Raw genomic sequence first — 19,630 nt, 5'->3', positions numbered from 1 at the left:
ATATTGGGATGTAGGGTTGCACAATTGCCCATGTCATATTTAGGGCTCCCGCTAGGGGCACGGTTTAAAAGTACACATATTTGGAATGGTATTATGGAAAGAATGGAGAGGAGGTTAGCAGGATGGAAGCGTATGTATCTTTCTAAGGGAGGCCGACTTACTCTTATTAAATCCACTCTCTCAAATCTCCCCACTTACTTTTTGTCATTGTTTCCTATTCCGGTTGCAGTGGCAAATAGATTAGAGAGACTTCAAAGAGAATTCTTGTGGGCAGGGCTAGGGGAGGAGAGGAAAATGCATTTGGTTAATTGGGGTACTGTTTGTTTGCCTATGAGGATGGGGGGCTTGGAATGAGGAGCCTTGTTTTGTTTAATAAGACTTTATTGGACAAGTGGTTGTGGCGATTTGGAGTGGAGAGGGAGAGCTTTTGGAGAGAAATCATTGGGGCAAAGTATGGTGTGATGGAGGGGGGTTGGTGTACGGTTGAGGGTCGTGGCTCCTATGGGGTGAGTTTGTGGAGGTATATCCGACGGGGATGGAGTGATTTTAGCGAGAAACTGAATTTTGTGGTGGGAAATGGCACTGATATTAGATTTTGGCATGATAGTTGGTGTGGCGATCAACCGTTAAAGGAGGGATTTCCTTCATTATACCGCATTGCGTTAGAGCCTGCTGCTATGGTGGGTGATGTATTAGACATTCATAATGGGGGCTTTAGTTGGAATATTACTTTTGAAAGGGGCTTACAGGATTGGGAATTGAAAGATTATTCGTTGTTTCTTACTGCTTTGCATGAGATACAAATTCGGGTAGGAGAGGGTGATTGCAGCAGGTGGAGGTCGGCTCGAGACGGTATTTTTTTAGTCCGCTCATACTTTCAATCCGTTTTGGGATTTGTGGAAAGTTCATTACCTTGGAAGATGGTTTGGCAAAGCAAATTGCCTCCACGGGTAGCTTTTCTATTGTGGACAATTATGAGGGGACAGGTGTCAACGGTGGATAATCTTCGACGCAAAGGATTTTATGTAACCGAGTGGTGCTATATGTGCAAGAAGGATGGAGAGACGATTGATCATTTATTCATTCATTGTGATGGTGTACGTTGGCTTTGGAACATTATTTTGGCTTCTCAATCAATGGATTGGGTGCTACCTAGGCGTATAGAAGACGTGGTGCAAGCATGGAGGAGAAAACTTCGGGATAAGGATAGCAAACTTCTTTGGAATCTTATTCCGGGATGCATTGTATGGTGCATATGGAGAGAATGGAACGATCGATGTTTCGAAGACCAAATAAAGACAATAGAGCAGATAAGAGAATTATTTTCTTTGACTTTGTATACTTGGTTTAATGCAGTGGCTAAAAATTCTATTGTAGGGTTGCCTAATTTTATGTTGTTCCTTTCATGCTTAAAGTGATTGTATACCTCCCGTGTACTCTCTTTTAAGAAATAAAATTCTATAATTACCTATCAAAAAAAAAAAAAAAAAAAAAAAAAAAAACCATTTCAGAAGTATTAATTTTCCTTTGGGACACCAGCTATAAAGATGTTACGTCAAATCTCATAATCCTCAAGTCTTGGATGTTTATTTTTTCACTTATGGCATTGCATGAAGCATAGGATTTGCTTTAGAATATTGTTTGCATGATTGTTAGCTTTTTCATAATCTTCCTTTTTCCACCTGCCAATTTCTTTTTCCTGATTGGTTATTCTATCCAGGCTTTTATTACTCAGGATTCTGATGACCGTGATTTTCTATTTAAAAACCTGAGGTCCTATGATGTTCCTGTCATTAATCATGTTGGTGATGAAGGCCAACATCGGAACCCTTTTCAAACAACTGAGGAGGTATTACTTTAATTTTATTTAAATTCATCACTAATGCTCTGTTGAGTACTAATTCAATGTTTTGTTTGACTGTCTTAAGCAGATGCTTAAACTTGGCATATCTTCCAGGCTGGACCAAGTATTTGAAGCTCCACATGCTGTCAAAGATGTTTTGACAAGTCAATTTGGATTGGAACATTCAGTATGCTTGCTCATGTATCTTTTTATATATTGTGTACCTTCATACAAATTGAGCAGGGTCAAATATTGGAATAAGAGTATTCTATGGCAGAAGATCATTTCTGAGAACTGGTTTTGGTATTTTAACAATCTTTCTGACGTCAAGATTTTTTTCTCAGTATATTGGCTCTAAAGAAACTGATCAGAAAGCTGATCAGGTCCTTGGATTAAGAATTATGGATGTATGGACCCCAGAGAATCATTATCGTTGGTCCAGGTCCCGCTACGGGGATCATGTTTCTGCAAGTGTAGAATCTGTAACCCGTTCCCAACTTCTCCTCTGTAGTACGTTCATTTTCATTTGCTTATAGTACTTCCCTTGTTTGTTAGATTTTGTTATAGAATAGCTTACTTTTTTGTCTAATTGATCCTTTTAGATCATGGATTTGCTAGTGATACTATATCATTTAGATTATAACTCCTTAAAAAAAATATGAACTTCGTACTAGTATCATTAGCCCCAAAGATCAGAATCTAAGACAAACTAAACCATTGTAAATTCTGCTCCTATGAATATTCAGCTTGACCAAAAAGGTTTAAGACATTCTGCTAATATACAACTTCGCGTGTGGTAATATTTAATAACTAGCCTCTGTAATTTTTGAACTACTTTTCCCTTTTAGATCTGGATGTTGGGGAAATTGAGCGTCTCAAATCAAGGAAAACAGAGCTGGAGGACACTATCTCTACTATAGATTCAGATTTGAAAGCTCTTCAAATGGAGCTAAGACAGAAGGAAGATGAAGCTGCTGAACATAGGCGTGAACGCGTAAGTATAGCTTTGTGGAAACTGCTTTTCTATTTGCTTCATAGTCCTTTGTCAAATTCCTCGATGATTCATATTTGATTGCTTTCACAGAACAAAAGCATTAGCTACCTGGATTAAGTAGCACTCCTTGACATTTTGTTTTCAATGATATAGTAATTGAAGAGCTTGTGACACTAGATAGAACGTAAATGGACTTGAATATATATCAATAAGCACATGTACTGTTAATAGGATATGATCCCCCGTGTAGGGTATAATCCCGTGATATTGGTCCCGTGTAATTAGTGTACATAGATAGCAAGAAAATTGCTAAACAAAGGAGTCCTCTCAGATCTAGGGCTCTGATACCATGACAAAGCCGATTTATTTTCAGTTTGAATGCCTCTCCATTCGAGAGTTGCTCTCCTTAAATAGATGAAATAAGGCTAATTACTAGGCTGTAGATCAGCCGTTACATGATTCTAGCTATCTATGTATGGAATTCTTGCTATCTATGTACACTAATTACACGGGACCAATTTCACAGGACACGGGGGATCATATCCTATTGACACGTACCAGTCTGCATGTCTGCAATATGTGTGTGCACACAACACCATATATTCTTTTATCTTCTTCATGGTGTGTTCGGTGCCATAATGATGCTGAATTGATTTATTATATCATATGTTGTTGCATTAAGAGTTGGCCTTGATGTTTTGGTGCAACCTGTTATTGAACCTTGAATTGATTGGAAGACGCCTAGAACCTGAATTTCCATTATATATCAGTGTAATGGTGGTTCTGGTTTCAAAGAACTAAAACTATTTGGAAGTTGGTGGGTTTGTCAGTCTTTTGAGTTTTATGGTTAGAGAGGAATGCTATTTTTCTGAGAGGTTAGCTAAGGCCTTTGAGTTTCTGTTGGATTGGAAATTTGAAGAATTTAAACGTGTCCTATTTTCCTGTATCTTTGGGAAGAGGTGTAATGTGGTATAGCTTTGTGTGTTTATTTTCTAATATTTAGAGGATGTCTTGTCCTCTATGAGCAAGGCTGCTATAGCTAATGGGTGCATTAATTGTTGACCTAAATTTGATAATGAAGCGGTGATAAATCCTATAGTGGATGGGGAGGCTACAGTGGTAGCTGGATTATCTTGCAATTGTTTTGCAGATAATGAGGACTTGGGTCTACGACTTTATGACGGTTCAAGGCTTTGGATAGTAAGAATATTAGTGACAAGCAAGTGCTCAGATTTGGTGAAATGAGCCTTGTGATTCAGGTTGGCGCGACTGGTAATAGGTGGGTTCCTAGTTTGGTGGAAAGGGACAATGTGGTGTGCCGAGGAGCCATGATTGAAGCGGATAGGGGCTGGGTAGATTGTTAAAGTTTTAGCGGCCAAATGAATGAGCGTAACAAGGTACTGATTTATCGTTCCTCTTTTATTTCCGGCGGTAACCCCATGCTGAGTTCCCCATGAGCACAGAGCTTGGGAAGTAGGATTGACACTGATTCTTGATGCCCTTATATGCTACCATACTGCATAATTGAATCTGCCTCTGGATGGTGAAGCCAATTTCAACATTAGAGAGTGGGAGGCCAGCTCCCACCCATATGGAGGTACGCATCATTGAGGAACATATGCAAACGGGTAAAATGAGATGCAACATTGAGTACAACGCCTTATGCTCCCTGAGGTTGAAAAAGTTGTTGACCCACGAAAAATCTCCACAGAGCTTTCCTATATGGGTACTAAGGGGCCCAGAGCTCTCTCTGTCTCTGTTCAAGCGTGCATTGCTCATCAAGCTTCTTGTGATCCTCTCTCTCCAAATGACCAAATGATAGCCACGATGAGATGGCTTTGCAAAACCTTACCTTTGAGCGAACCCCTTGAATTTAGTGTGATAAATAGCAATGAAAGATCTAGGAAGGATAAGAGACTTGCAGAACAATGAAAAATACGAATGATATTTCTTGAGTGCAAGAAATGATTTGAGTATATTCTTCATGTTGCAAACACACGATACAAAAATTAAAGGATAATCCCATGTACGGTTTGTTGAAACCTAACGGTCAACATGACAACCTCTACTTTTGGGTAAGATCTTTTTGAGTTTTCAATAAATTAGGTAGTGGTTGGTTTGCATTTTTATTTTCAAAACGATTTTTAGTTTTCCTCGAAAATGGCCCCTTTTTTGCGTTTTCGACATTTATAACTGAAAACGCTGAAAACGATAAAAAGTCGTTTTACGTTTTCATTTATAAATTTTAACTCGTTTTTGAAAACGACAGACCAAATGCGTTTTCGCAAACGAAAAACGGAAAATGGGCCGAAAACGGCAAATCAACCACGGCCTTAATGTTTGAAAAGACTAGAATAACTGGAACTAACAAACTCCACCCGTATGCTCAGAAGAAATTGTCAATCGAAATCATCACCAAAAGTTCAGTTGCATCCTGATTCCTGAGTACTAGGCATCTCTATAATGTACAGTTTGTGCCTTTCTTGAGCCCGTGGGATCATACTACCCTGATTACAAATTTACAATTACGGTTGTATTGATATCCATGTAATGGCTTTTGCTGTGCGTGCTCTTCAAAACAACTCATAAGTTGAGTTAATTCTTTCAGGAGGAGATTGTAAACATGTCACAAAAGGAGAAGAAGAAACGACGGGAGATGGAAAACCTTGTTCGTGAGTATCACAGCAATTTTGAATTTATTAAGATAAACATATTTTCATAAAGTAAATCAATATATTGTTTTGGACATTTCTTTGAGAAACGACTATCTCTAAACCTAGACCAAAGAAGGATAAAGTTGAAGTCAATAGAAAGGGAGAATGATCCAGATGTCTCTATTACAAAGGTTATTGACCAGGTTAAAGAATTGAAGATTCAGCGATTTCAATGTGCGATGGAGATCAAGGTGAAGCTTTCTATCTGGATATGTTGGTTAACTCTATTTTTATTCAGCAAGGTGGTTCTTTACTTCCCTCATTGTTTTTTAATAGGGTTTACTAGTTGAGGCTGTTGCTTACCGGAGAAGTTTTGCTGAACTGAACATGGTCTCCATTGAACTTGAAGCTAAGGTATACTTCCATTCTTGGATCTTGGTGCTGGAAACATGTGCTTTCTTATTTCATGACTTCTTTATCCTGTAGCAGGTCTTAGATTTATTTAAAAAATTATATAAGTTAGTATCTTAAGAAAAAAAATTTATCGCTACATTTATTTGCTATTAAATCACTGTGATTTCAAAAATCACCATTTGTGCCTATCATTTTTGAACTAGTTTATCTATTTCTTGCACTGCAGTTTGGATAGTTTTGCTGATATCATCAGTGCCATTAACTTTTTACATTTATGAAAAGTTTTTAAGTTTGACTTTACATTTAGGAAGCACTTGCGGCCTTTCTGTTTTCTGATATGGTGTTTAATTAGCTGTGGGTACCTAATCTTTCTATACATTACTTCAAATGACTAGTTTACACAAACATCGAAACCAAAAACTATTTTTTACAACAAAAGTCAGTCCTCAAGGACTCGTGGGCTTGTGTAGGAGGCCTTAAATGGGGGACACCCTCTTGAATTGATCATGCTGTGCACTTGTGATTTAAATCACAAGAAACATTTTACTTCAAATGTCAAATTCGAACATACCTAAGCTATACATTGCTTTCTAATTTTCTTTGATACTGATTGAACAAAAGATTACTGAAAATCTGTAATAGAACGAATGGGAACCAGCACCAGAACTTTTCTCTATTACCATAAATAATACAGGGATTAAAAATGGATTTATTAGAAATACATGAATAGGATGGGTTCAGGCAAGCCTTGTTGTTCCACTTTTTTTGTTTCTAGCTGGTGGATGCATTAAGAACACATGAAAGAAAAGATTTGGATCCTTTTAGCACACACCAAACACTCTGTGTAAATAATCATAAGTTGTGAATTCATCCGAAAAATATTAATAGGAATGATTCAAAAATCTTTATCTGATGTGAATGTTTCCAACTTACAAGTGCATTTGTTTGGTTTTGTCGTGTTTGTTGTTGGCCATTTTCAGATGGCCTTTTAATTAAGAGATTTCATGTATGGTGATTACTACAACTGATTGAAGCCTTTTCTTTTCTTATATTCTTTCGTTCTCTACATTGATTTTTTCCTTTTCTTTCTTTTGCCTTTCTCCACCGTTAGCAACCTCTTAAATGCACTTGAATTATGTCTAGTTTAGAAAATCAAAGAAATTCGGTATCAAGTTTTCTCTAACAGATGTTCACCAATCAGAGCATTCGATTTATTGATAAGTGTGTATCTTGCTCTATTCCTTGTTCATCACTTATAAATTGATGTATTTATTCAAAGTTGTATATGGTTCTGTCCACTTGGTCAACTAAATGAAAATAATACTTATGCTTTCCATGAAATTATGATTTGTTGTGTTGGCAATATAGATTAAAGAGATGGAAAGCAATGTAAAGCAACAAGAAAGGTTTGCTATGCAAGCGTCCTTGAATTTTGAATATCGTAAGTTACATTCTGAGTTTGATTTCATACTTTCTCCAATTCTGAACTTGCTGGGAACATTGTCTTATCCAGTTTTTCTTATTATAATAATATATTCTCTCATTTGTTTTCTCGTTTCGTTGTGAGAAATAATTGAAGGTTTCTTAAAGCCAAGAGAATAGTTGAAAATATAAAATATGATAAATCATTTGTAAGAGCATTATTGGAGCCCCTGTCCTTTTATCTGAAGAAAAGAATAAAAGAAAAGGAGTAGAATCAAAGGATGGAAAATGATACACGTCTTTCTCATTTTCTGATCTTGTATTTAGTTGACAGACACAAGATATTCTGCTTCGAAGTTGTTCACATGCAAATTGAAAGAGAGAACTGGTTGGCAGATAATGGTGAAGATATATATTATGTTGAATCTAATTGCAAGTTTGTGAGATCCATAACATGTGGACTTTTTCTTATCAATATTGGTTGAAAGTAAAATACTTAAGGGTCTCCTCATGTGTTCGTGAATGTACTTTCTTTAGTTATTCTGTAAAAATCGAGCTTTCAAAAGAAAATAAAAGCAGGAGTTTATGCATATTAAAGATAGGAGGAAAGGCAATTTATGTGCAGCTGTTCTCCTATTTTATTTATTTTTAATTGGCTTGTCCAATTGTCATTTGAAGCATAATATCAAAACCTGAGGCACTGGGATGTTTGCAGTACTTTGTAACTCCATTTTCACTGATCGTTTCTTCAACCAGGAAAAAAATGATTGTACCATATGCCGGCCCGTATAGACGCTCAAAAGTATGCAATTAGGACTTTATTCTTTCGGTACCCTGACGTAGAAACTGTTACCTGCTAACTGATCCTTGTAGCCTGATTTACATTTGAATAGAGTTAACAACTTAGAATTGTTGCTATACAAAGTCTTACTATTCTATTGTCTGCTGGTTAGGTAAGAAAGAAGTTGAGGATTGTCGAGAAGAACTTATAGATGCCAAGAAACATGCAGAATCAGTTGCTGTGATTACTCCTGAACTTGAGCGTGCTTTTATGGAGGTTTGCTTCTAGCTTAAGTAATGTTGATAAATTGACAGCTTAAAATTGATGCATTATTTATGGCTATACAATAAGCTTTTTGCTGTGTTTCCAGACACTTGTATGCATAGAAGATGATTTGGATAATTTTAGATCAGTGCTTAAAAATAGTAATATTATACTCTGTAAAATACAATTGGCCTTACCAAGTGAAGATTTCCACCTCATGGAAAATTTTGCTCTAGTTAGCCTACAAAGCTAAAAATTAGCATAATTATAATTCACAAGTCACTGCCCCTTCAAAGGGTTTGGCACAATATTTCTTTACTTTTTGTTTTCAAAAGCATTATTGTATTCCCATATTCTGCCATCACCACTCAAATCAATGCTTTATAGCTTCCCATGTTATAATTCAAATGGATGCAGCTTCATTCACTGTGTTCAGCAGATCTTTGCAAAACCCATGCTTGATGTCTGTTTGCTAATCATATCTGTAACATTAGTACTGACCATCCTCTGAAATATTGCATGATTCCCAAATATTGACTTCAGGTATATATTGGAGATGAATTTTATCTTTTCCAATGTAATTCCCATCTATGCCTCCAATACAACTTATGAAGTGATATCTGAATATTTTACCACCTGTTTGCTTAGTTAACCCTCAACATTTTTTTGCTAATAAACAATCTGGATGCTGATATTACAAGAGAAGAAGACATAGTATTTGGTCAAACTTGGGAGAAAAATTGACAATATTTTACTAAATTCTCAACGGTTGGGCCAGGATAAAGCTAGTTTTAGTATTTGGCATTCTTTAATAGTAGATCTGCTAAAAGATTCTGGTGAGTGGTGACCGTTTCTTCCTACTTAGCATTCTTTCAACAGTTGGGGAGTACTAAATTGCTTGCTCGTTCCTATTTTATTTCAGGTTCCAGTTAGAGGGAATGACATGGTCTCAATTTTTTTGTATCTGATTCTTCTTATGACATTATTTATAACTAGAAATTGAAACAAGCCAAATAACTAGTAAGAAAATTCAGCTCTATCAGCACTATCAAGGAAAAAAAATTTGAATCTATAGATGTACGGGGTCTTATTTTAAAAGCAAATGAACAAGAAAAGGGAATACTACTCTCCACACCTTTAAACTCTCTGAAATATTGTTTATCACTACTTTGTGTGCTTATTCATTTATGAGTTTGTCGGTGCTCATTTGGAAATATTACCCACAGATGCCTGTTTCTATTGAGGAACTGGAAGCTGCAATTCAAGATACTATTTCTCAAGCCAATTCTATTCTTTTTCTTAATCACAACATTCTGGAAGAATATGAAGGCCGTCGGAGAAAAGTATATCTCACTTTTTTCATTTCTTCAGGAAAAATTTGCTTGTGACAACTCTTTATTTACATGTTTTCCTTTTCCTTTCTGTGGTAAAATGAATGCATTGTGCAGATAGAAGACCTAAGTCAGAAACAAGAAATGGATGAGAAGGAACTACATAGCCGAGTAGTTGAAATCAATGCTTTGAAGGTTAAGTGATCTGGATTATCTTGACTACTGTTTTACCAGTAATTGTTTTGGAATAGAAACAGAAACGGAAGAAAGAGCTACAAAAATTCACAACTGCAAATAGGAAAATCTGTCAGTAATTGTATTCATCTTCTAATGATAGTTGTTAATAGAAGGATCAATATGAAATTTCCAGATCATTGGGCACTCTCTGCCAATAGGTGTGCTATCTGTCAGCGGTGGGTTGGGGACATTGGTGTTAGGGGTTGTATGCATAAGCTCGATGAGCTCAGACTGTGATAGGGTTCTCACTGCTGCCGCATGCCATCTTGCCCAAGTCCCCCTGCTTTTTAGTCCTTGAGCTCTCAGTCTCTCAGCATGTCTTGGAAATCAAACTAGCAATTAATGTTCTTATAAATTAAAATTTAAGAATAAACAAATTAAATCCAGTGGGAAAGTTACTCTCTTAATTCAATGACTGATATGTTCCCTCTTAAAAGTAACATCCAGATTTTTGAACCAACCCAACATAATCAATCTTGATTGCTTGGCATTCTCCTAATTTTATTTTTAAAACTAAGGAATAAGATGTAGTCTGGTTTGAGCATGCATTTGTTGGCATGTGGAAACCATTGTGCACGTGAACGTTATAAATTATTATAAAAAATAATATAAACGAACAAAGTTAACTAAATAATTACAAAAATGAACAAAGAAATTTAATAATTACCTTGAAAATGAAACTTTGAAGGAAAAAATGAAATGAAGTCTTTGAAACATTTATTGGACAACGTCAGTATGGTTGGGGTACAGGATGAGATGGGTTGGCCTTGAAATGTGGGGGAGGGGGTTGTGGGTGTGGCATTTGACGGCCTGGCAGGGGTTACTGGGGAAGGGAGGGAAGAATGGTTGTGTTTTTAATCTAACAGCAGTTGCAGGATTGATTCTGATGAGAAACAGCACGAGGGAGAGTAACAAAGGTAGATTTTGAGAGAGAGGGAGGGAGACAGTATATGCCCTTAATGTTGAAACGATCGAGGGATTAACAATGGAAAAAGACAAAGTGACATATTGTATATTTGTTTACCAATTGATATAAAACATCTCTTATGTTCTATTTTATAAAAAGATAATAGCATCATTTTCCGCGACCTTTTTCCAGTGGTGGATCATTAACCAATTTTAGAACTTTGTTTTTATTAAATTGACCAGCAAAATTTTTTGTTGGTTGATAAAGTTCCTCCCATATTTCTTTGACGGTAATCACTGATCAATCGTCCGACAGATTGTATCATCCAACAGAAATTTTATTTTTCTTTGTAGTAATAGAAGATTAAGATATGATGGTTTTTTGTTGATGCCAACATGCTTGTCAGACTTGACAGACAACTGGTGTATTCTGACTATAATCTGTCTGCAGGAAAGTTGGCTTCCAACACTGAGAAGTCTTGTGACTCAAATTAATGAAACTTTTAGTCGCAATTTCCAAGAAATGGCAGTTGCAGGAGAGGTGTCTTTAGGTCATTGTCTTTTATCTACTAAATAACAAATTTTGAGGAGTTCTAATATTTCTTTATTTGATCAGTGTTTTTTTTACCTCTTTTTCAGATGAACATGACATGGACTTCGATCAATATGGTATCCTGATAAAAGTTAAGTTCAGGTGAATCTTTCGTTTCGTTGTACTTATTTCTTTCTCAAGCAAATTACTTGGTTGCATCAAAAGTGTTTCATTTTATAAAAACCTGCTGCTGTTTTTGAGTTTGTGTAATTCTGTAGCAGACACATCTTATCAATATATACGAAGATAGAGGAGAGAGTCCTGCGCATAGGAAGTGGATGTTATGTGACACTTTCAGACTTATAGTGATTTCATTCTATATGTATTATCTGTGGCATCTTAGTGATGTGGATTTTGGTTGTGGATTTTTTTCCTATTACTACATTTTTATATTATTTTTATTAATTTCCACTGTGATCACCAGGCAAACAGGACAGCTTCAGGTTTTAAGTGCTCACCACCAATCTGGAGGGGTATGGCATATGGTTGAGTTTTTCTGTACAAGATCTTCTTGCTATGGCTACTAATTTCCTTCTGACACCTTACTTTTTAGGAACGCTCTGTTTCAACCATTCTTTACCTTGTCTCTTTACAAGATCTTACCAACTGCCCATTTAGGGTAGTTGATGAAATAAATCAAGGTTGGTTAACATTTTTAACCGGCCAAGTCTCGTTGCAATGTTATATGTTTATTGAACAGAAGGAATTATCAATATTTCTTATTTCTTCCAAGGTATGGACCCCATAAATGAGAGAAATATGTTTCAACAATTGGTCCGAGCTGCCAGCCAACCAAATACACCACAGTAAGAGATTGCTTTTATTTTACCCTTTTTGGTCGACTAGTTACTGAAGTCACTTTACATGTTTGGGAAGTATATTCATGTTCATCACATTCATTAATAACTAACAGCTGCCTGCATTAACATTGTCTGCTATCTGTTACATAATAGAATTTTTAAATCCTCTGCGGCAATAATTTGTTCTCTTATATATCATTTAGTCGATCAATTCATCTCCCTTTATCAGTTGGTTGTATCAGAGACCAGGGCCTCTTTCTGCATTACCAAAGTAACTGGAATTAGCTCGTTGTACTTATTTCTTTCTCAAGCAAATTACTTGGTTGCATCAAAAGTGTTTCATTTTATAAAAACCTGCTGCTGTTTTTGAGTTTGTGTAATTCTGTAGCAGACACATCTTATCAATATATACGAAGATAGAGGAGAGAGTCCTGCGCATAGGAAGTGGATGTTATGTGACACTTTCAGACTTATAGTGATTTCATTCTATATGTATTATCTGTGGCATCTTAGTGATGTGGATTTTGGTTGTGGATTTTTTTCCTATTACTACATTTTTATATTATTTTTATTAATTTCCACTGTGATCACCAGGCAAACAGGACAGCTTCAGGTTTTAAGTGCTCACCACCAATCTGGAGGGGTATGGCATATGGTTGAGTTTTTCTGTACAAGATCTTCTTGCTATGGCTACTAATTTCCTTCTGACACCTTACTTTTTAGGAACGCTCTGTTTCAACCATTCTTTACCTTGTCTCTTTACAAGATCTTACCAACTGCCCATTTAGGGTAGTTGATGAAATAAATCAAGGTTGGTTAACATTTTTAACCGGCCAAGTCTCGTTGCAATGTTATATGTTTATTGAACAGAAGGAATTATCAATATTTCTTATTTCTTCCAAGGTATGGACCCCATAAATGAGAGAAATATGTTTCAACAATTGGTCCGAGCTGCCAGCCAACCAAATACACCACAGTAAGAGATTGCTTTTATTTTACCCTTTTTGGTCGACTAGTTACTGAAGTCACTTTACATGTTTGGGAAGTATATTCATGTTCATCACATTCATTAATAACTAACAGCTGCCTGCATTAACATTGTCTGCTATCTGTTACATAATAGAATTTTTAAATCCTCTGCGGCAATAATTTGTTCTCTTATATATCATTTAGTCGATCAATTCATCTCCCTTTATCAGTTGGTTGTATCAGAGACCAGGGCCTCTTTCTGCATTACCAAAGTAACTGGAATTAGCTCGAAATGTAATAATCATTCAAATGCTGTGCAGGTGCTTCTTGCTAACACCAAAATTACTGCCAAATCTTGAATATAGCGAAGCTTGCAGCATTCTTACTGTAATGAATGGACCTTGGATTGAGCAGCCCTCAAAAGGTTAGCCGTCAGTAGTTTAATTACATACACCCCATTGTTTGAAGCTGATCTCTATTACATGTTGACGTCTTTCTTGTGCCAATTTGCAGTGTGGAGCAGTGGTGAAAATTGGGGATCTATTGGGGCTCGGTTGGCAGGAAACTACTGCTAAGGTCCTCTGATCTCACGTGGATATCATTGTTGTAAGCTAGATGCGATACATACCAAGTCACTTTTTCTTCCGTTTAGCTGTGTAAAGTATTTTCTTGTTGCATAATTCCTTTTGCTCAACAATCTGCAAAAAGATTGTGAGTGGTCTATTTACTAATTGTTTAACTATTTTGTCGACATATTGCAACTATCCGAGTCCTTTCAATGATCATTTTTACTTAAAAATAGCTATTGTAATTCAAAATCAGTTACTTTTTTGACTTGCAGTGATAAACGTAACTTTTACAGTATATAAAAAAGGTCCTTTAAAGATTGGTTTATTTGTACGTTTGTGCAGGACGAGAAATGCATGCTAGAATTTGATTATATGAAACATAAAATTGCATAAACTACAAAACGATTCGAGACTGATGGTCAACTGGAGCATAAACTCTCCTTTCAGACATCTTCCTTTTTCTATACCTTCTGCTAAAACAAGGGCACTTGTGCAATAAAGAAGTTAATCAAATGCCAAAAATCTTTACATAGGTTTTTGTGTACTCTAAGCAGTTGATGGGGGCTTGTAGTCGAGCATATCCCTTATGTTTAACCGGATTGATGGACCCATAGATGAGCACACATGGGCACTTTTCCAGTACACACCTTTAGCTCCGGATGGCTTGTTTGCTTCTACTGATTTCTGGAAAATTAACACAATTGAAGCAAATGTGTTATTGATGCATTTGGACTGTTGCTGCAGCACGAGAAAAGATATAGATTAAACAAAAAAATGATCAAATTTTACGACATACCGCAGCAGCAAGAAAGTTTATCATCAGATCTTCCTCTGAAAAATCAACCTTTCCAAAAGGCAAGTGAACAATCCCTGTTTTATCAGCTCTATATTCAACCTTCCCCTTCTTAAATTCCTCTATAGCCTGCACCGAACTTATATCAGCTATATAAAGAATTTAAAAACGCTTGCTTCAATAAAGTCCACACTACTTAAGACCTGGAACATAGGCGGAAAATGCTTTCGATAGTGTACGCGATTATGACTTTTAACTCGTAAAATGATGTTGCACTCTCTTCCAATACAGAAGTAAATTTTTAGCAATAAATGCAATATATTCTGAAATTTTGATATCAATTGAAAAACATAAACTGATAAAACAGATGAGGGGGGCGGGGGGGGGGGGGGGTGTTAAAGCCTCTTGCTTAGAAAGTCTATCATTAACATCTAGATTTATTGGAAGTCAGGCGCTTGATTTCCAGTTTCTGGAGAGTAAAAGTTCAATAGAGAACGCCAAAGAGAGCAGGGATGAAAAATAAGTCTGCTATGATAAAATGGTCATTTTCAGAAAGTGACCCATAAAGCACATAATGTTCCAAGATCAGTTAACATGATGGAACATGTAACAGATTTTCATGATTTTCGGACTACATACAGACAAGAGCTCCATGTTTCAAACCACCAAAGTGGATAAGGTAGCTCCCTCGAAGTGGTGGAACTAAAGAAGATATAGAAATAGAGTTAGGCAATGAGCAATAACAAGAATAACATTGGACATACACTGAGCATATCAGGAAGGACCAAATTACTATGTTTTTGAAAATGGAAAAGTCACCAGAGCCAGTGGACAGATATTTATCATGTGGCTATTCACTTTCTTAAAAAAAAAAAAAAGAGGGGGGGGGGGGGGGGGTTACCAGCGAAGTTTACAGAAGATATATCGAAGTAGCATTTTTTATTATTTTTTCAGTAGGAAGAGAATAGTGAGATTATGATGAGCAAAGGAAATTGGCAATGTGATGCAACAATCCATGTAATTTATCATGATGTTAATAGCATAATGATACCTTAGGCATCATATCGGGTGTGGCAATTAATTTGTCAAAATCCATGAATCCTCCTTTTATCTGTGCTATCAAGTCCTCTCCACCAACAAGATCTGCTCCTGCATTTTTCGCCTCATCGAACTTTTCACCTACAGAAATTTAACTGTACAACAATAAGACTAACTAGATGGTATCACTGTGTTTGACAAAATTTGAATGAGGGTGAATAGGAGATCAGAAACTAATAATGCTAAGCTACAAAGGCAAAAAATCTCTGATCTTATAATATATTCTTCAACCCCTCTTTTTCTACTTCATTTGGTTTTACACAATCCATACTGGAGATAATTTTTATCCGAACTATTAATCTTGTGCATGCTTTAAAATCTCTCACAATAATTTATTCCTGTTTAGATAACTAAATATTTATCTGTATTATTTATTGTAACAATCTACGTAATCTCAATAAGTGAAACATTTTCTCTTTCACCCATCCTAATCACCGTTCAGGAGGACAATTCCGTAGTTTCTAGTCATGCAATGGATAATTTGGTTACTGACTTGACTTCAATTGTATATAATTCTACATGAACTAAATCTTGATACATGAAATTAATCCATCAAAACATTTTCCTCATCATGTCACTTTCAAGTAAATTCCATAGCATGGACAATGAAGATATATTATAACCATTTATATAAGGATAAAATTTATTGCAAGTAGTTAGGCAAGACTGGCAGCTGATGTTTCCCGTGGATCGCAACTATTTAACATCATCTCTATAATTCAGTATTTCTTTAAAGACAAGACAATAGTTGATGAATTCTTGATGGTCGAATGAATATGACCAAGCCTTTAATGGCTTCTGGGAGAGTCCTAGGGTTCAGCACACTCTCATTCCGTCGATTGAAGTTTTGTTCATTTGGCTATTTTAATTGGATGACAGTAGCATCTTTCGTTATGTTCTATTCCTATCACTTTCAATAAGTATGACATGCTATCACTGCAGAGAAATGTAATCTTTGAACTATAGAGAAATACAAATGTTCTGCACATCATCTACAAAAAAGGCTCGCGGACCATCAAATCTGAACAAAATTATAGAAGTAACTAAAGAAAATGAATTACCTTGAGTAAGAACAGCAACTTTAACAGTCTGACCGGTCCCTTTGGGCAAATTAACCTAAACAAAGAAAATTTCATCCCACTATGGAACAGCCAAGAATAGTTTGAAACACGTTTCATATATCATATAACGTCAGGAAATTTACAGTTGCCCTCAGTTGTTGATCATTATATTTCGGATCAATATTGAGGCGGAAATGGGCTTCAGCTGTTTCAACAAACTTTGTGCTCGCTGATTGCTTAAGCAATGATATTGCCGCTTTCAAGTCATGCTCCATTTTGTTTTCTCTCAATTTTTGAATTTCCAAAAATCTCTTGGATCTTGTCTAATAATTCCAGCAAAACAAAAAATATTTAAACATGTGAGAAGTTGAAAGATAGGGCAAGTTAAGAATAAAGGACAAAGTATTTGATAGCTTTAAAAAATACAACAATTTAAGATACTAAATCCACAAATAAACCAGGCTCGTGAAGTAGATTGACTTCCTGAAGTAAAATATTTCATGAATTTCTAGCGTACTCCTCAAAAGCCACAGTATTCCAAGAAAGCACCAAAAGAGGTATAAAAGAACAAATAAGAAAAAAGAAATGCAAAACATAGCTGCCTACACACATACGCACAGTATAATGACAGGCATATGTGTCACTGAGGGAGTCATTTCCCCCCTATGCACCAATTATGATTGACCTGTAGACCAATTCGAATGCAGTAAACAAGTTAACCTCTAAACCGTGGAATATTAGAAGTCTCACATTAAACAAGACCATTCTGTTTTGCTTTTCTGGGAGGCAAGGGAAAGAATTTGTCAAAAGTTTAAAATGATTGCAAGCGAAAGTAAGATTAATAGAATATGTTCTAATTAGAAAAACCTCTTAAAACTTTGGGTGCTAATAGAAAGCAGAGACATATCCACATGAGCATACTCTACCTCACAAATGTAAGCATAAAATTAACCCTCAAATGAAGCAACTATAACCATAGAAGACACCTAGAATACAGAATTCTGTAACAAGGAACACATGGACATGATATTAGGCTAATAAAGAGAAATCTAAGCAAAAAACTCTCAGGATATTAGAGTTAGCTTATTCTGATGTGGAATGCAGCAGCCTAGGTTAAGCTTTAAACCTTTTAGATCCAAGAAACTAAAATGTAATCAAGCAAATATATTTACATTTTGTGTGTCTGTGTCTAAGTTGGTTTATCCCTTTTTTCCTTTTGGGAGGCAGGAGAATGATGTTCAAAACTAAAGATATGTGATACCGTTTCCTAGATATTTGATAAACAAAAGCAATTATACACAAAATTGAAAAATCTCCAATTATAACCACTCAATACAACCAAAACAATAGAAAATTTTCTCTTGACAGTACAATCTAGGATACAAGAGCAAGAAACTACATCATCAAGAGAACCCCCCTCATATCCATATGGCCATCAGATGCATAAATCAGGCGTAAAAAAAGGAGTAAGCAGAACTTATTCATTTAAACCACAGTAGCATATAAGATTTTGAAGTTTCGTCAAAAAGAAGAGGTAGAGACTGAGAGCAAGCAACCTCCTTTTGTCCTTTCCTTCATGGCTTGGCCTGCTCCCCAGGAGGATGAATCAAACACACACAAATTATAAGCTTTATCAATAACATTTTCGGATGCAGAAACATTAACTAGAAAAACCAAGCAAAACCCATGTATAAATCTCCCAAAACACACAATTAAACAAAAAAAAAAAAAATGTTCTTTATATAACATACTCTGTCCCTCTTCAAAGGCAAAGCAGCCTTGCCTTTCTTGGGCTTTGTAGCAACAGCAACACCCCCACCATCAGTTTCCTGCTGTTCCACAGTCTCCTCCTCCATCTCAGATTCAGTAGCCAAAGCCGAGGCCACAAGTGATTTCGAGAAGCGCCCATTATCAGACGCACTGCTACACTGTAGCACAAGAGGGTCAAGCGAGAAAGTTTTAGCGGAAGTAAAGAAAAGTGGCTTTCTTGCAGTGTATGGCCTGAAGGGGAGAGAAGAAGGGATGGTGGTGGTGGGGTAGTCGAACTCTTGGGAATGAATTGAGAGGATTTTGACAGTAAAGGACGTGCCTGAAGATGCCATTGTCGAGCAGTATGGAGAGAAGGATTTTGTGATGATAGCTTGCCTATATATGTCCATCCATCTGGAAGGAGGTGATGAATGATGATAGATAAGACCGAAAAAAGTGGAAATTAATCCCCTATTTGATCCACGTTAAATTAAATTACATTACATTTTATTTTTCTCTCTCATATTTTCAACCACACAATCTTTCATAAAATAATAGTACACGTAAATCGAAAACTTTTCTTTCTTTTTCAACCACTCATTTTTCTAAAAAATACTATTCCTCCCATTTTTATTTTCAAGTAATGAGCATCAAACAAGGGCTAAACCCCGCAAGAATTTTTACAACCGTGCTACATTTACATATGCAGAATACGCAACCTTCTACATGTAAACTATGGTTACATGTTATTATTTTATTGAACAATTTATATTTTAAACAATTTTTTATCCAATTTAACACTTAACAACAATACAAGTGTCAATTAAAAACTCAAAAATTAATGTACAAATAACAATTTTCATAGAGCTCACACCCATCAAGTTTTCACATGAAGCCCACCTCCATGTAACTGTCCTGTAGACATCTGTGAAGTTTTCCCCATACATAGGGCTTTTTTCAAATTTTTAAGATTCAACTTCAAAAATAGATTTGAAGGTTTTTTATACAAAAATCAGATAATAATATACTATTATAAATAATAATAATATTATTACAAAAATTAAATCATTTTACATATTCATCCCACTACTATCTACTCTCCTTTGATTATTTTCCAATCTATTCTCTCTATACCGTGCTCCCTCATTCTCTC

The 19,630-nt window shown here is 35.9% G+C and overlaps 2 protein-coding genes across 2 annotated transcripts in view; one reads left to right on the top strand and one right to left on the bottom strand.

Moving 5' to 3' along the window:
• Positions 1 to 14,047, top strand: part of LOC111410478 (structural maintenance of chromosomes protein 5) — a 39,060-nt gene extending 25,013 nt beyond the window's left edge. Inside the window, exons 13-30 of the mRNA XM_023040833.1 lie at positions 1,721 to 1,849; positions 1,932 to 2,030; positions 2,188 to 2,353; positions 2,692 to 2,837; positions 5,446 to 5,509; positions 5,618 to 5,742; positions 5,828 to 5,905; positions 7,274 to 7,346; positions 8,281 to 8,384; positions 9,599 to 9,715; positions 9,821 to 9,898; positions 11,298 to 11,397; positions 11,486 to 11,540; positions 11,863 to 11,911; positions 11,992 to 12,079; positions 12,172 to 12,244; positions 13,528 to 13,631; positions 13,721 to 14,047. Of these exons, the coding sequence (XP_022896601.1) occupies positions 1,721 to 1,849; positions 1,932 to 2,030; positions 2,188 to 2,353; positions 2,692 to 2,837; positions 5,446 to 5,509; positions 5,618 to 5,742; positions 5,828 to 5,905; positions 7,274 to 7,346; positions 8,281 to 8,384; positions 9,599 to 9,715; positions 9,821 to 9,898; positions 11,298 to 11,397; positions 11,486 to 11,540; positions 11,863 to 11,911; positions 11,992 to 12,079; positions 12,172 to 12,244; positions 13,528 to 13,631; positions 13,721 to 13,782 (1,710 nt within the window). The 3' untranslated portion in view covers positions 13,783 to 14,047. The remainder of the gene's footprint in view (positions 1 to 1,720; positions 1,850 to 1,931; positions 2,031 to 2,187; positions 2,354 to 2,691; positions 2,838 to 5,445; positions 5,510 to 5,617; positions 5,743 to 5,827; positions 5,906 to 7,273; positions 7,347 to 8,280; positions 8,385 to 9,598; positions 9,716 to 9,820; positions 9,899 to 11,297; positions 11,398 to 11,485; positions 11,541 to 11,862; positions 11,912 to 11,991; positions 12,080 to 12,171; positions 12,245 to 13,527; positions 13,632 to 13,720) is intronic.
• A 70-nt stretch (positions 14,048 to 14,117) lies between these two features.
• On the bottom strand, positions 14,118 to 18,928 carry LOC111411387 (50S ribosomal protein L1, chloroplastic-like). The gene is made up of 8 exons (XM_023041923.1): positions 18,480 to 18,928; positions 16,872 to 17,051; positions 16,729 to 16,783; positions 15,605 to 15,748; positions 15,213 to 15,271; positions 14,773 to 14,892; positions 14,573 to 14,731; positions 14,118 to 14,460 (listed from the first exon to the last, which is right to left on the bottom strand). The coding sequence occupies exons 1-8, from the start codon at positions 18,885 to 18,887 to the stop codon at positions 14,323 to 14,325; spliced, it is 1,263 nt and encodes a 420-aa protein (XP_022897691.1). The 5' UTR covers positions 18,888 to 18,928; the 3' UTR covers positions 14,118 to 14,322.
• Between the last annotated feature and the right edge of the window lie 702 nt (positions 18,929 to 19,630).

Source organism: Olea europaea, chromosome 15 (genome assembly GCF_002742605.1).
Source record: "Olea europaea var. sylvestris chromosome 15, O_europaea_v1, whole genome shotgun sequence".
In the NCBI taxonomy this organism is placed as follows: Eukaryota; Viridiplantae; Streptophyta; class Magnoliopsida; order Lamiales; family Oleaceae; genus Olea; species Olea europaea.
Note: the sequence above shows the minus strand (reverse complement) of the source record. Positions and strands in the feature narration are given on the sequence as shown.